Source organism: Vidua chalybeata, chromosome 3, assembly GCF_026979565.1.
Source record: "Vidua chalybeata isolate OUT-0048 chromosome 3, bVidCha1 merged haplotype, whole genome shotgun sequence".
NCBI classification, from domain to species: domain Eukaryota; kingdom Metazoa; phylum Chordata; class Aves; order Passeriformes; family Viduidae; genus Vidua; species Vidua chalybeata.
This window is the reverse complement of record NC_071532.1, coordinates 40,888,903-40,902,281: the sequence shown is the minus strand read 5'-3', so window position 1 is coordinate 40,902,281 and position 13,379 is coordinate 40,888,903. Positions and strand designations below refer to the sequence as shown.

General features: G+C 39.4%; 1 protein-coding gene across 1 annotated transcript in view; it reads left to right on the top strand.

The window, feature by feature from the left end:
• Nucleotides 1–10,758, top strand: part of DISC1 (DISC1 scaffold protein) — a 212,706-nt gene extending 201,948 nt beyond the window's left edge. The window contains 2 exon segments of the mRNA XM_053939524.1: nucleotides 278–388; nucleotides 8,087–10,758. Coding sequence (XP_053795499.1) covers nucleotides 278–388; nucleotides 8,087–8,242 — 267 coding nt within the window. The 3' untranslated portion in view covers nucleotides 8,243–10,758.
• Nucleotides 10,759–13,379: the final 2,621 nt, after the last annotated feature.

Genomic DNA, 13,379 nt, shown 5'->3' with positions numbered 1-13,379 from the left:
CCCTAATCATCTGCTGAAAGTGAGGTTGTGACTTTTTTTCTGCTGGGAAGAAGACAGACCACAAGCTCATTCCATTTCATATTAATCACCAATTTATTATATAGAAACAGCTTTTTGTCTCTCTAATGGGAATTTGCTTTTAGGCAATGTCTTTGCACTGCAAAGTATCATATTCCCTTACTAATATTTTATTTTCCCTTTAATTTGATGCAAATTTGATGTAGAAAATTGCAGTCAGCAGCAAATTTGCTTTCTTTTATTTTTCAACTTTCTGTAGGAGTTCTTCATATTTTCTGCAGAGTTGGGAGAAAAATGTGAAGCAATAAGTGAGAAGTTGGTGCATCTGGAAGATCAATTGCAAAGTTCCACCTGCAGAGTTGATGAAGGAGTTATTCATATCCTTTTTGCTATAGCTATAGATACCTATCAATCTCTGTAAGTATGCACATGAGGTACTTGCCTGTCAGATTGGCATGGAATGCTAGTTCTTAGTGTAGGTTAGATGCATTAAGAATGGGAGAAATTACTGTCTTGCTGAAATGGGCATTTTTGTGTAGTAAGTTTTCTTGTAGTGCATTTTCACTGTGGTCTGATCCAGCTTTAATTGATTTAAACAGAAGTTAGTTCTTTGTAAATTAAGACTGGGCTCTGAAAAGCCTTTATTTTACTGTTACAATCCTTTTGTTGGTAATGCTCATATAATAAAATACATAGCACACCAAAAGCTGCATGGATACGAGTGTCCACGCACCTGCATTTCCCAACATGATTTAGCTGAACTAGATGCTACATTATTGACTCAGACTGTGTATATTGTCACCTGTAGTTTGGGGTTTTTTTCTTTTTTAAAAAAATGGGCAACACATGCATCGTGTGGCATCCTACACATTGTAATCTGCCTCTAACATTCCAATGCAAGTAACCAGATGAGATACTGTCTTATTTACATTTATCTCTTTCTGTGCTTTATCTGTCAGTTTTTCTGAAGATTGCTTAACCTTTATGAGGAATTCCTTGGCCATTTTTTCAAAATTTAAGAGCACAAAGTTTTGTTTCATTTGTAACTTTCATAGAAAAAACTTTCATAATAGGGATTTTGTTCTTCTAAGAAAGGGCAAAGAAAGTAAGAACCAATGAAGCTGAGGAAGATGAGAGTACCGAGCTGGTTAGGTTTTAGTAGAGAAGAGACAATCATGAAGAATGACAGGTATGTTCAAGGTGCAGAGATTAGCAGAGGAGCCCTTGGAGACATCTGAATGTGAGTAGGGGTGATGATGGTGCTAGAAAGGATTCAGTTCCTGCTAAGAGAAGGTGGACAGTCTTACGGAGGATAGTTTAGAGAAAGGAGAATAAATAGTGTGTGAAAATACCACTGTGTTTTAAGTAATTGGGCATCTATTACAAGTTGTTGTAGCATTCCTATTCTAGAAACTTGGTTTCTTTAAAGGTAGCAGAAGGATAAAATGCGAGGGGCAGAGGGAAGGAAGAATGGTGCTGGGGTAAGGAGATTTGTGTCAGAGGAGAGAAATCCAGTCAGTAATTTGTCATTACTTTAAATGTTTATTTTCTAAGCATTTCCATATACACACAATATACAGAAAGATTATTCAACATTCTTTTCATTATATTTGCAGTGTTCATGCTTAGTTGCAGTTGTGTTTCCCCAGTGCATTCTTTTCAGAGCTGTATGGGTGTGTCCTGTGTGTGTTTGCAGAGCATCCAATTCCTTTCTCCCTTGTGTATATTTACTCTCAGATGAGCTTTCTCAGTGGCCCTTACAGAAGAACACTGAGGGTTGGAATTATTGGTGCTTTGCAGGGGACTTAAGTTAATATTCAAACTGAACAGTCACATCTGATCATAGTTGTACTTTACTAGGTAAGGTGAAATAATAGCTACAACACTACATTTTTGGTTCCAGAAGATAATACACTACCTGTGTGTGAAATAGTAGTGTTTCTTATGTTCTATGAAGCATGCCTATTTCTTCACAGCTGTTGACACTGCAAGAGTTAGTTAAAAAAATAAAATTAGTAATTGGAAATTTCAGGAGAGTTGTAGATTAGTCTCATTTTAAGCCACAGTTTTTTGATAGAGAACTGACTTCCTCTATCAGTGAAATTCAACTCAATGTTATCTAAATACAGAAATGCACAGCTTGTGATATCCTGGTCCTAGCAAGACCATCAGTCACAAAATAAGAAACCATGTTTAAGCATAGGGATGCACAAAGAAGCAGTTCAGCAATTCAGCTACCCCTCATTAAGTTGCTATTTCAGAGGTAGTCTAGGTCAATGTGCATAAAATGTTACCATCTGGTACATGTAATCAGTGTGCTATACTTCAAAAAGGAATGAGAAAAATAGCTACCACAGTGCTACAGACCTGTCGATTGGGTTTTTTTTTCCATATAAAGACTGCTCAGTGCCTATAAAATTAACTTTCACTCGTTGGTAACTTGCCTGTATTGCAGGAACTAGCACTAAGCTAAGAGACAACAATCAGCCTCAGTAGAAGAATTTATTTAGTAGATGAATCTATTGTTTGCATGGTAATCTATTTGATTTTAGATAAAACAATTTCCTATCACAGATACTGGACAATCATGCAGTTTTTATTAAAATCTGTAGAACTCTGAGAGCGGGAGCTTAAAGACCTGAAATAGTAATGAAAGCAGGATAAATTTTTCCAGGTCCATTCGCTGGTTATTTTCACCCTTCTCATATTCATCCCAAAAAACTGCCTTACACATAAATGTTACAAAATATATTAGGTCAAAAATCTAACTGGGAGCTGCACAGATGTAAATTAGCCCTGTAGTCTGATTATTAAAAGACTTCCAAAGACTCCACTGAGAAAAAAAAAAAATTCCCGATGCTCTCAAGCCATTTACCAGTGTTTAGTATGTGTCAAAGCTTTGGTTAACAGTTAAGTTTGTATTGGAAGAAAAAACCCAGATATTATTGTTTTTCATTCTATATTTTGATGGCATAGCACACTTAAATCAACCATGCTGCTCATCATAAGTGCTAGCACTTATGATGAACAAAGAAGTCCAGTGATATTTCTTGGCCCTGAGTATAGGCACAGACCCACTTGCAATTCTGATTATTTGTTGAAATCTTTCATAAAAACCACTAAACTGCCCTTCTATATAAAAAGCATCGAACAATAGGGGCATGGGACTGGATGTTAAAGTTCTCTGTAGCACTATGACATATTTGCTAAATTCTATGTAGTATAACCAAATAAACCTACAAAATATTCAGTTATAGTTGATCATTAATGAGTGTATGAAAACAGTCGACATCATTAACTGGAAAAAACAAAGGATAAGAGGTGACTCATTATGATGTCTGCAGAGCTGATGAGAAGTGTTACTTTTCTGACAGTAAAGGCCTGGAGTTCCCACTAAAATTAAATGGAACCTATATTGCAATTTCACAGTCATTTTTTGTTCTTAATTAGTAGTTGCATTTTGGTAGACAATTTGAATGCATGTAGTAGTTCCTCTTGGTGGAAATGCTTTGTTGGAAGAAAACCTGACTGTAGTATTATTACAAAAACAATCTTTTTTCCTTGCCTTAAAATGGGCATTTTAATCAGTTATTCTGAAAGCAGAATTTTTGTGCCTAAACATTGATTAAACCTTGCAGGTCACTTTGCTAACCCTTCACTTTTATCCTGCAGCAGGTTCCCATACAAGTCTTGTTTTACACCAGAGCATGTTTTCAACATAATCATGTAAAATTTAGCCCTGTCTGTAGCTCAGGGAACAATCTCACTCTGGGTGAACCTGTAAAAGATTTTGGGATCCTCCAAGAGTCAGAGGTGGCAATAGCACCCTCTTTGATTTCATTTTACATAACAGGAGGATGAGCTCTTCCCACTGTGTGTCACACAGAGAACATGGTTCCACTTGTATAGTTTATGTTCTGATAGAGGTAGGTCAGTGTATTTCCACCCAGGTGCTGCAAATTCTTTGCCTTCCGTTTTCTGTTGGAACAAGCAATTTGAAAGTAGCTGATATTCAGACCACTGAAGGGTTCAATTTTTCAATATGTAGCAGTCATTCTTTTGCAGTTTTTTTGTTTACTAGTTTTTGGGGGAGTATTTTGGGTTTTGCATGGTAGGGGTATTATCTTAGTTTATAGAAATAACATTAATGGATGTGAAGGAGGGCGACAGTAATCAAGGGGGTAAGTGAGAAAATTTTAATTGCTTGCACTACAGCAAATACTACAGAATTTTGTAAGGAGAAGTGAGTGTCCAGATTTTGAATATCCCCAGGGATGAGCACTCCACAACCTGATTGTGCAACACAGTCCAGTGTTTGACCACCTTCAAACAAAAAAATGTCTTCATGTATTCAGATTCAATTTCCTATTTTGGAATTTCTCCCTGTTGCTTCTTGTTATGTCAGTGCACAAAAAGTCAGAAGAGTCTGGCTCCCTCTTCTTCATTTCTGCCTTTCAGCTATACACAGTGGTAGCATCCCGTGAGCCTTCTTTTCTTCAGGTTGAAGAATCCCACCTCTCTCAGCATCTCCTCATGTGATGGATACTCAAGTCCATTAAACCAGTCCCATGCTGGAGTCATTCAGTAAGTTCTTCTCTCTTATTGTGGAGCCCACAAAATCCAGATGAGACCTTAACAGTGCTGATTAGGGTGAAAGGATCATCTCCCTCTGCCTGCTGGCTGTGCTTTTGTTAATCCAGCATGGGAGGCTGTTGAGCACCTTTGCCTCATGACACGTTGCTTGTATACAGTTTATTGTCCACCGTGACCTCAAGGTCCTTCTCTGCAGAGCTGTTTTCCATCTAGCTTAGCCCATCCATGGGTGCTGGTGCCTGGGGTTAGGAGAGACACTTGCAGTTAGGTGGTGGCACATTGAGCTGAACTTCTGTCTGCAGGCCCTGTAGAATTTGGCTTTTGGAAACAAGCAGAACAGTTAACCAGGTTAGAAACAAGAAAAGACCCAACCAAAAACCTCTTTTTGATTATTTCCATTCTTTGAGAACTAATTTCTTCTTCAGATGTCAAAAAAATGCAGTTACTTTTCAAAATCCCATTGGCCCTTATCTCAGAGCAGTAGTAGTCCTTCATTGTCCTTCCAATGTCTTTTATCTTATATTATATACTCTCAGTTTCTAACCTTTCCTATTGGAAGGTAACTGATCAATAATATCTACTCTTTGTCTCTTTTTCCTAAACATCTGGGCTGAGAGATCAGAAGCTGCATTTGAGCAAAATGATCCCATTTTTCCCAAACCTTAAATAAGTCTTTACAGAAATTTGATCTGCATTTATCTGCTTGCAAATCATAGGCTCTGAGATGATGCTCAAGTTTTTCAAAAAGACAAAGTCAAATAGGTGAAAAGCTTAAAGCAAGACAAAGTTAGACATGCAGCATTGCTGAATTGGGGTTGTACTTGTTGCCAAGTACTTTAATTTACTGCTTATTTAACATTGTGGAATTTTTTTTTCAGTTTTCAGAGGAAGACAGCAGAAGCAGAAAATATTCCTAGTTGGAACTTGTTTTCACTCCTGCCTTGGATACTGGCTCAATATTTGCAGCACTGGATAGAGAATTTGAGCATGAAGGACACATATGCATGTGGACCCATGCAAAACTGTTTATTTACATTTTTAAAATGGGTGAAGCTGTTTCTCCAGATATAACCTGTGTGTAGATAGACATGCCATGCTCAGCCATATACCATATATTTATCTTAGCCATAAAGGCTCATTTGACAGTTACTTGTCTACATATGATTGTGGTGTTATTTATGAGGTTATTGGTACTTGCTGTACTTAGACTATGCAGCCATTTTTTTGTTGCTCCATCTTCCTGTTGGTTAACAGGTTTTGTCCTGTCTTCCTCATTTTCTTCCATCCTTTACGATTTCTCATCCACTATCACTGAAACATTTCAGTTTTGCTTTTTCTCTCTACCTGAAAAGAATTTTGTAGTTGCCTGGGATATTACAAGTAACAGCATGTAGTCAGAGACTACACATCCGAATTAAACTTCAGAAGGTTTATGGTGTTCATGGACTGCAGGATTTATGTTTACCAGTTAGGTTTTCAGCAGCACCTCATGATTAAGTTGCAGAAGGGAGGAGAATCCAGGACTTAGAAGAGGATAATAACATTTCTTACTTCAGAGAAGATGCAAAGCATAATTAATTTGTCCTTGTACAGTGCTTTGTGATCCTGGGAGAGGAAAAGCTATGTGTGTACTGCTACTACTCATAATCAGAGACAGAAGCCCTTTAGATTAACGCAGCTGTCCAGAAATTAGAAATATGCGTGAACATATTAAGAGCAAAACATCATAGCAAATGCATGTAAATACACTAAGATGAAATTTTGGGGAATTGATAACAGAATCAAAAGCAGCCAAGACTTTTCAAAGACATAATAATGGTTGCCTGAAAGAGCTGTGGTTGGTATAGCTTTACCGTGGTCCAGTCACAATTTTTCAAAAGTAGCAGTTTAATTTTTACAGTCACATAACCTGAGGCCATCTTTTTTTCTTGACATTGCATTAACATTGGGGTCAAGTAAAACAACATTTCCTAATGTATGAGCTCTGCAAAGGACAGACTGTCCTTGTGCATTATTATTTCTGTGTGTTGTACTTTTGAAACTGAGTTGTTTCAGTGTCATCCTGTTTCACTTCCCTTGGAGTGAGGTTCTGGCATAATTTGATAACATACTGCTAGAAATGAATCAATTTCTGTCTTTTGGTGCCTTTGCCCTTCATCCATACCTGTCCAGGAGGCCTCAGTGGGGATGGGATGGGCCCTAGGGTTTGTTCATAGACTTGGTCATTGGTTTACCATTTCAGCAGGCTCTAACTTGCCTCTTCTTGCTTTCTTCTCCACATAAAGTAAGTTATAGAAGAGAGGATAAAATTGGTTGTCTCACTGAGCTTGCACTTCTTTCAACAATGGATAGTGTTTCTGATTTGAGATAATCAGTAGAAAGCCCAGTATATTGGTAGTACAAACTTATTCCCAGTCATAGCACAAAAAGCTGTACTGCCATGGAAGCCTAGGTATTTAAAGGCTTGTGCACATGTCAGTAGTTGCTACCGTCTCTGTGAATGTCCTACATCTCCATCTGCCAGTCTGTTCCCTGCTGCACCCCTTGTTGCCTCCATGTGACACCCTCCCTCTTGTCATCATGGAGCTGGAAAAGAGGAAAGTGGAAGGTCTCTTTCAGAGGCTGAGCCCTTAACCATCAGTTTCTTCCTGAATTCATTGCAGGAACCCTGAACTAGACAGAGGAAAATAAAACGTGGAAAACTCTTTCTTAACCAAGTGAAGCATTTTATAATAACTATTGGATACTTTTCAGGTGGCCTTCTTCCTTTTAATGCATGAGAGTACAACCTAGTTACTGCCCTCTTTGCTTTTCAACTTGTTCAAAGCATTCCCTGTGGAGTCTTGTATAGCTTTATATTTGTGTGTTCTGCACTATAATTATAATGATAATTCAGCTAACATGAAAGCTTTCTGGAGGTAAGTGTAGCAGAAACACTTTCTCTGCTGTAAGCTGATTTTGCTCCTTCCCTAGATTCCCACCTGACCTCGCCTAGCACATGTTGTTGAGCTTGCTAATACCACACAAGCTGTGGTCACCTGGCATTTGTTTCAGACTACTCCTGCTGCCCTGTTGCCTTCACCTGGGATCTGATCTACCCAGGTCTGAGTCTCTGGCATAAAAGTCCACCCTCCATCCATCAGGGAACTCACACCTAGTGCTGCTGCCTACATGGTACACAATATTTTTTGTCTCCTTCCTTCCTATGAGAACAGTATCCAAGGAGTATCCCCCATCCCCTCCCTTTTTTAATGTGCTAAATAATGCTACTTGAGAACTTGAGTTTGCCTGCATTTTTCTTTTGCTAGCAAGTGTGAGAAATGTATTAATATTTAATCCAAACAATTTGGAAGAAGTTGAAGCTACAATTAGATAGCCATGGCCATCTGTTGTGAACAGCAGAACAAGAATGTACTTAATAACTTGGAAAGAGAAAAGAGACTGCCAATCACCTATAGAATATTCCTTAATAAAGCTTGCACAGTCTCTGCAGAGGGAGATCCAGGTGGTGAAGGAGACACTCCAGACCATGCTGGTGCAACTTCAGTCAGCCAAGGAGGCAGGAGAAGAAAAGGCTGGAGACTTCCTCTGTGACAGCTGGTGTCCAGGAAAACAAGACTTGAAGGAATAATGAGCAGAAAGAGCTGGTAGGATGACATTAATTCACAAAGGGCTGCTTTTAGTAACTGGTTTTACTAAGCCTCAGGGATCTCTTCTCTCCCCTGCATAACTAATAACTAAATCAATTATGGAGAAACAGAGCCTGGAGGTCTATCATCAGAAGTATGCTACGCAGCCTCTTATGTTTTGGCACAGATTGGGAAACAGCTTTCAGAGCAGAGCAGCTTCTGTAAATGTGTAGATTACAAATTGATACATTTCAAGTGAGTCTGCAAAGTTGCCTTTAATGTCAGTGAAGTGTTCTCCTTGAAGGCTCATAAACACTGTCTTCCTATACTCATGGATTTTTTTCTCCCAATTTAAAAATGCAGCATTAAAGCTGGAACATCTAGTATTTCTTGGAAAATAGCTCTAAGAATAATAAGAACTTTTTTCCCCCCCTTGACTTTAACAACTTTCTTTTCACATTCCTGCCAATAATCAAATCAACAGGGTGAAATTCAAGCTAACCATGTTCCTTCAACTGAAATTTGGACCTCATTTGCTCTGTGGTGTTAAGTACAGTGGAGGTAACTAACAGCAGCCCCTATAGGAGTAGTTTAACTCAATTTATTTAGGTATTAATATAAACTTTCTTTAGTATTATAGGGGTTGTAAAGCAAAAAAAAAAAAAAAACTATGTTGGTGATTTGTGTTGCTTATATTTAAATGTTGTATGAACAAGAAGTCATTTGAGTCTTGTCGTAAAGATAACCACCATTACTTTGATCTTCCTTGTAAGCTTCAGAAGGAATGCAGATTTTTTTTTTTTAAGACACGTATGTCAGTATATAACACATGCATAGTTAAACATGTATTTTTATAGGAAATAAAAGCAATACTTAACTGAAGCCAACTGGATAATTGTTCAAGAGCGTTAATGTCTTCAAAAATTCATATGTACTTCTACTTTGATACCAGTATAGCTCGATACCATAAAAATTCTGTTGCAGAGGGAGAATTTTTTAAAAAGAAAAATTAATTTTTAAAAATACAATAGAAGATGTCTTGCAACTGAGTACTGTACTTTTTTGATATGTTTTTTCTGACAGTTTTAGAATTACTCTTCTACTTCAATTACTCATTTTATAGCTGTGTCTTGTGTTTTTACAAATTTTGAAGGTCATTGTACTACTTTCCCACTAAGACCCTGTTCATTTTTTGTGTGTTTTAATGCTAGTTGAAACTTCTACCTCAGTGTTAAGTATGGAAGGAGGGAGGAAAAGAAGAGCCAGGCAGCTGAGGATTATAATTGCCTCCAGGAGCACATGGTTGTCAACCAGGCAGCAGAGCTCAGGTGGTTTCTATAGTCATCAGATCCTCGGGGTTGAATTACAGCCCTGTCATTCAGAACATGGTTGACTTTTCTCATTGAGTAATATATGGGCCAGCATCCATGTTGTGGTAAAGACTCTTGGAGCTCCAGCTTGCATGGACTCTGCTACTCGGTTCCCTAGTGGAGATCTCTTGCTGTTCTGCTTGACAAGTTTATCTCTCCACGTCCCTGTTCAATAGCTACCTCCCCACCATAGTTCTGGCACTTTCTGAAGCTCCTCTGAACAGATGAACAAGGTGTTTGCCTCCAGCTCAAGGCAGGAGACAAGTGCAGTGGCACCCTGACATTCAGCCCACGCACAGCACCAGCTCCAAGGCAAAACCTGCCTGCCAGAAAGTACTCATGGGAACCCACATGAGTTCAGGTAAAGAGGAAAGAGAACACTCTGACAAGATACAGTGTTTAAAACCGTTTCTTTGACACCTATAGAAGCTCCCTGGGGTTCAATACTACAGAGGGCCCAGGTACTGCATTTCCAGCAAGGAGCATTTATATAGGACCCTGACAACAGTCCCAGAGATGATGGCCAGTACATTAAACCAAGGTTTCATGACACCCCACTCTCCCACCCTGCAGAATTTTGTCCTTTGAATACTTAGTGCCTGCAATGTAAACAGTTGTTAGGCCCTAGAAGTGCCTTAGAGCCAGGATCAGCTACAGCTGAAGCATCTGGTCTGTCTCCCTGCAGCAGCAAGGGCTCAAAAACAGGAATAGGACCCAACCATCACAGGGGCAGGAGAACAGCACCCTCATTCCCACTAGCAAGGTTTCTTGAAGACATTCCCATCGCTTTTGTGTTTCAAAGCTTCAGAGCACTACTGCATCTTAATAAAACCTCAATTTAGGCAACCACTGTAATAAGACACTGAATTTCTAAGGAGAAGGGAAACTGAATCAGTCATCATTGATGTTATGTTTGTATCTGTTAACATCTATTTTATATGTAACGTGGACTACTACTACTCCTTTAATTTTTTGTTCCATTAACTTCATTGTTGGTTGTGGAAAGTTAGAGCCAGTAACCATCCCTTTTCTCAGACACATTTGATAATAAGCATACTTAAAAAAAAAGGTATACTATGCAATGTATCGGCTGCCTTTTATCTGTGAATAGAAAACTTCCAAATAAAGAGAAGTATGTTTTTAACTAACCCAATGTCTGTTTGCATTCTGTGCAGTGTACAGCATTTTAGAAGTTTCATCACAGGGAGTGGGGGAGAGAAAAGGAGAAAGAAACCATGTGTGTGACTGTTATTGTGCTGCTGACAGCAGTAATTCATCTGCTTGGGGTAGCCTGTTATGCCTTTTGAAAACAGTCTAAAGACATATTCAAGACTAAAGCCTGACAACAACATGTAGTTCTTTTCAGTATCAGAGGGAGAAATAAGTATCACACAGTGAACTGTACAGACAGGTAAAACCTGCACTTGGGTCCCAGCTTGACTCAGTCTTGCTGTGCAGCTGAATCCTGCCTGTCCTCCCTCAGTTCCTCACCCATGGATAAGGGCTGAAGGAAGAGCAGCCTGACTGTGCCTTGGCCACAGCAATATCTGAGGTCAAAGTTATGCGAGGTAGGAGAGTGTGCATGGAGTCCCAAGGACCAGTTTCATACATTATTGCTAGAATTCTCACTTCTGGGCAGACTAGTCTCCCACCACCTACAAACAATGAAAATCTCCAGAAAGAAGTTCCTCTCCTACCCAGGTCATGTGCTGTCCCAAGAAGACCCAAGAAGTTTAAAGCCCAGACCCAAAAGGTTTAAAGATTACATAGACAAATAAGGCTTTGTGTGTTTTCTTCTGCCACAGCAACAGAATAATAAAATAATTTAGATTAAGACTGTAAGACTGAGCCCAACCATTCACCCAACACTGCCATGCAAGTGCACCACTGAAACACATATTTAAGTGCCACATCTATACATCTTTTAAATACCTCCAGCACTGGTGACACCACCACCTCCCTGAGGAGCCTGATCCAATGCTTGACAGCCCTTTCAGTGAAGAATATTTTCCTGATATCCAACATTAACCTCCCCTGGCACTTAGAGTGCATCTTGAGGGCATTTCCTCTTGATCCTGTCACTTGTTACCTGGGAGAAGTGACCAGTCCCCACCTGGCTACAGTCTCCTTTCAGGCAGTTGTAGAGAGTGATATGGTCTCCCCTGAGCCTCCTTTTCTCCAGGCTGCTGCTCAGCTGCTCCTCATAAAATATGTGTTCCAGACCCTTTACCAGCTCCCTTGCTCTTCCAGAGCACACACAGTGGACTGCTCCAGGAGAGCTGCAAGATGAGGAAAAGTAGCTCACCTTTAGCAGTTCCTTTCATGTGCTTTGTGGGAGGAGTAGTTGATTTTACCCCCCTCAGTGTAGAAACATGCTCTCAAGGAACTAAAGAGTGAAGCAAGGAGAAGAGAGCACTCCAAAGGGTGTTCAGCTCCAGCCTAATATTTCTTTTCACAATCAATTAGCTAATCCATTATTTCTAAAGCATTGCAGCTCAGGCTTTTGCTGTCATTACTTGTTAAATCAAGATAAGTGCCGGTTTTCTAGAGCATTGGAGAAGGCAGTTCAATAATGGGTCCCAGATAGGCAGTAGTGCTGGAGAGAGCTCCAGGGTGAGATTAGAATAATCCTCATGTATCCTCTTAGTTTACTATCCTATTAAAAATTAGGCTGCGACCAAAATATTTTTTTTTTTTTAGTCTCAGAGATTAACATGCTGCAAAGAAGCTCTAAAATATTGAATATTTTTCTTCACTGCTAAAGATGATAATACAAGTTTCTGGAGAAGCATTAAAAAATAATAAGAAGAAAGGGCCCATGAATAAAGGAGATTCTGCCTGAACCTGAAAAGCAGCCAAGCTGGCAGCCACAGTAAAGCATTTCTCTCAAATTTCTAATGAAGACTTGGATATGATGCCTGGGAAAAGAACATCTGGGGTTGAGTGAGTAAGGAAATGTTTGAATTCTACACATGCATGGTATCCAGTCACACTTTCCCTGTTTCCTTATCTGGAAGAGCAGTGTCTTTGGGAAGGGGATGTTGGGGCATTGTCAAAGACACATAATGTCAATACAACACTAGACTATTTGTTCTTGTAATCACCTGCAAGGTTGAATAAATTGTTTAAATTAAAACCAGCCATACAGGAATACTAAGTGGCAAGAGAGAGAGAATATTAAACTAGTCAGGCACAGGTAGGAGACCCATGATAGATCTCACTGGAGAAATAGAAAATTAAGAGATCTTTTCACAGTGATGATCCAATTTACAAGAAGAAAATTACCTTGAATTTATTACTTCTCTAACACCAAGACTTTGAAACTCCAAAGAAAAGACCTCTCTGTTTTCTTGTCAAAATAGGCTTAAGATTTTGTCTATCAGTTCAATCCCAAAACCTAGAGTTTTGTGCACACTCCCGTGTTTCCCTGTAGTAGCAGCTCCACAGCAGGGCTCAGGAGCAGCAGCAGGGAGCCAGGCACAGCTCTACCAGTAGAACTTCAGGGCTGCATCAGAGTGTACTCCTTTCATTTCAACAACATGAGCTCCTGGAGCAGCAGCTGACTGGTTGACCCAGCTATTTTCCTCACTTAGATAGGCAACTCTGAAGAGCAAGAACATGGCATTGCATCTGTACACAGTACAAACAAGACTTTACGAGCACTGACAACTCCGCTGTACCCCCACAAAGTAAAAGCAAGTGAGGTTTCAGGAAAAGAGGTATAAGAATCTCTTTGGGGATTAGGGCAAACTAATGTAAGTTGTAAGAC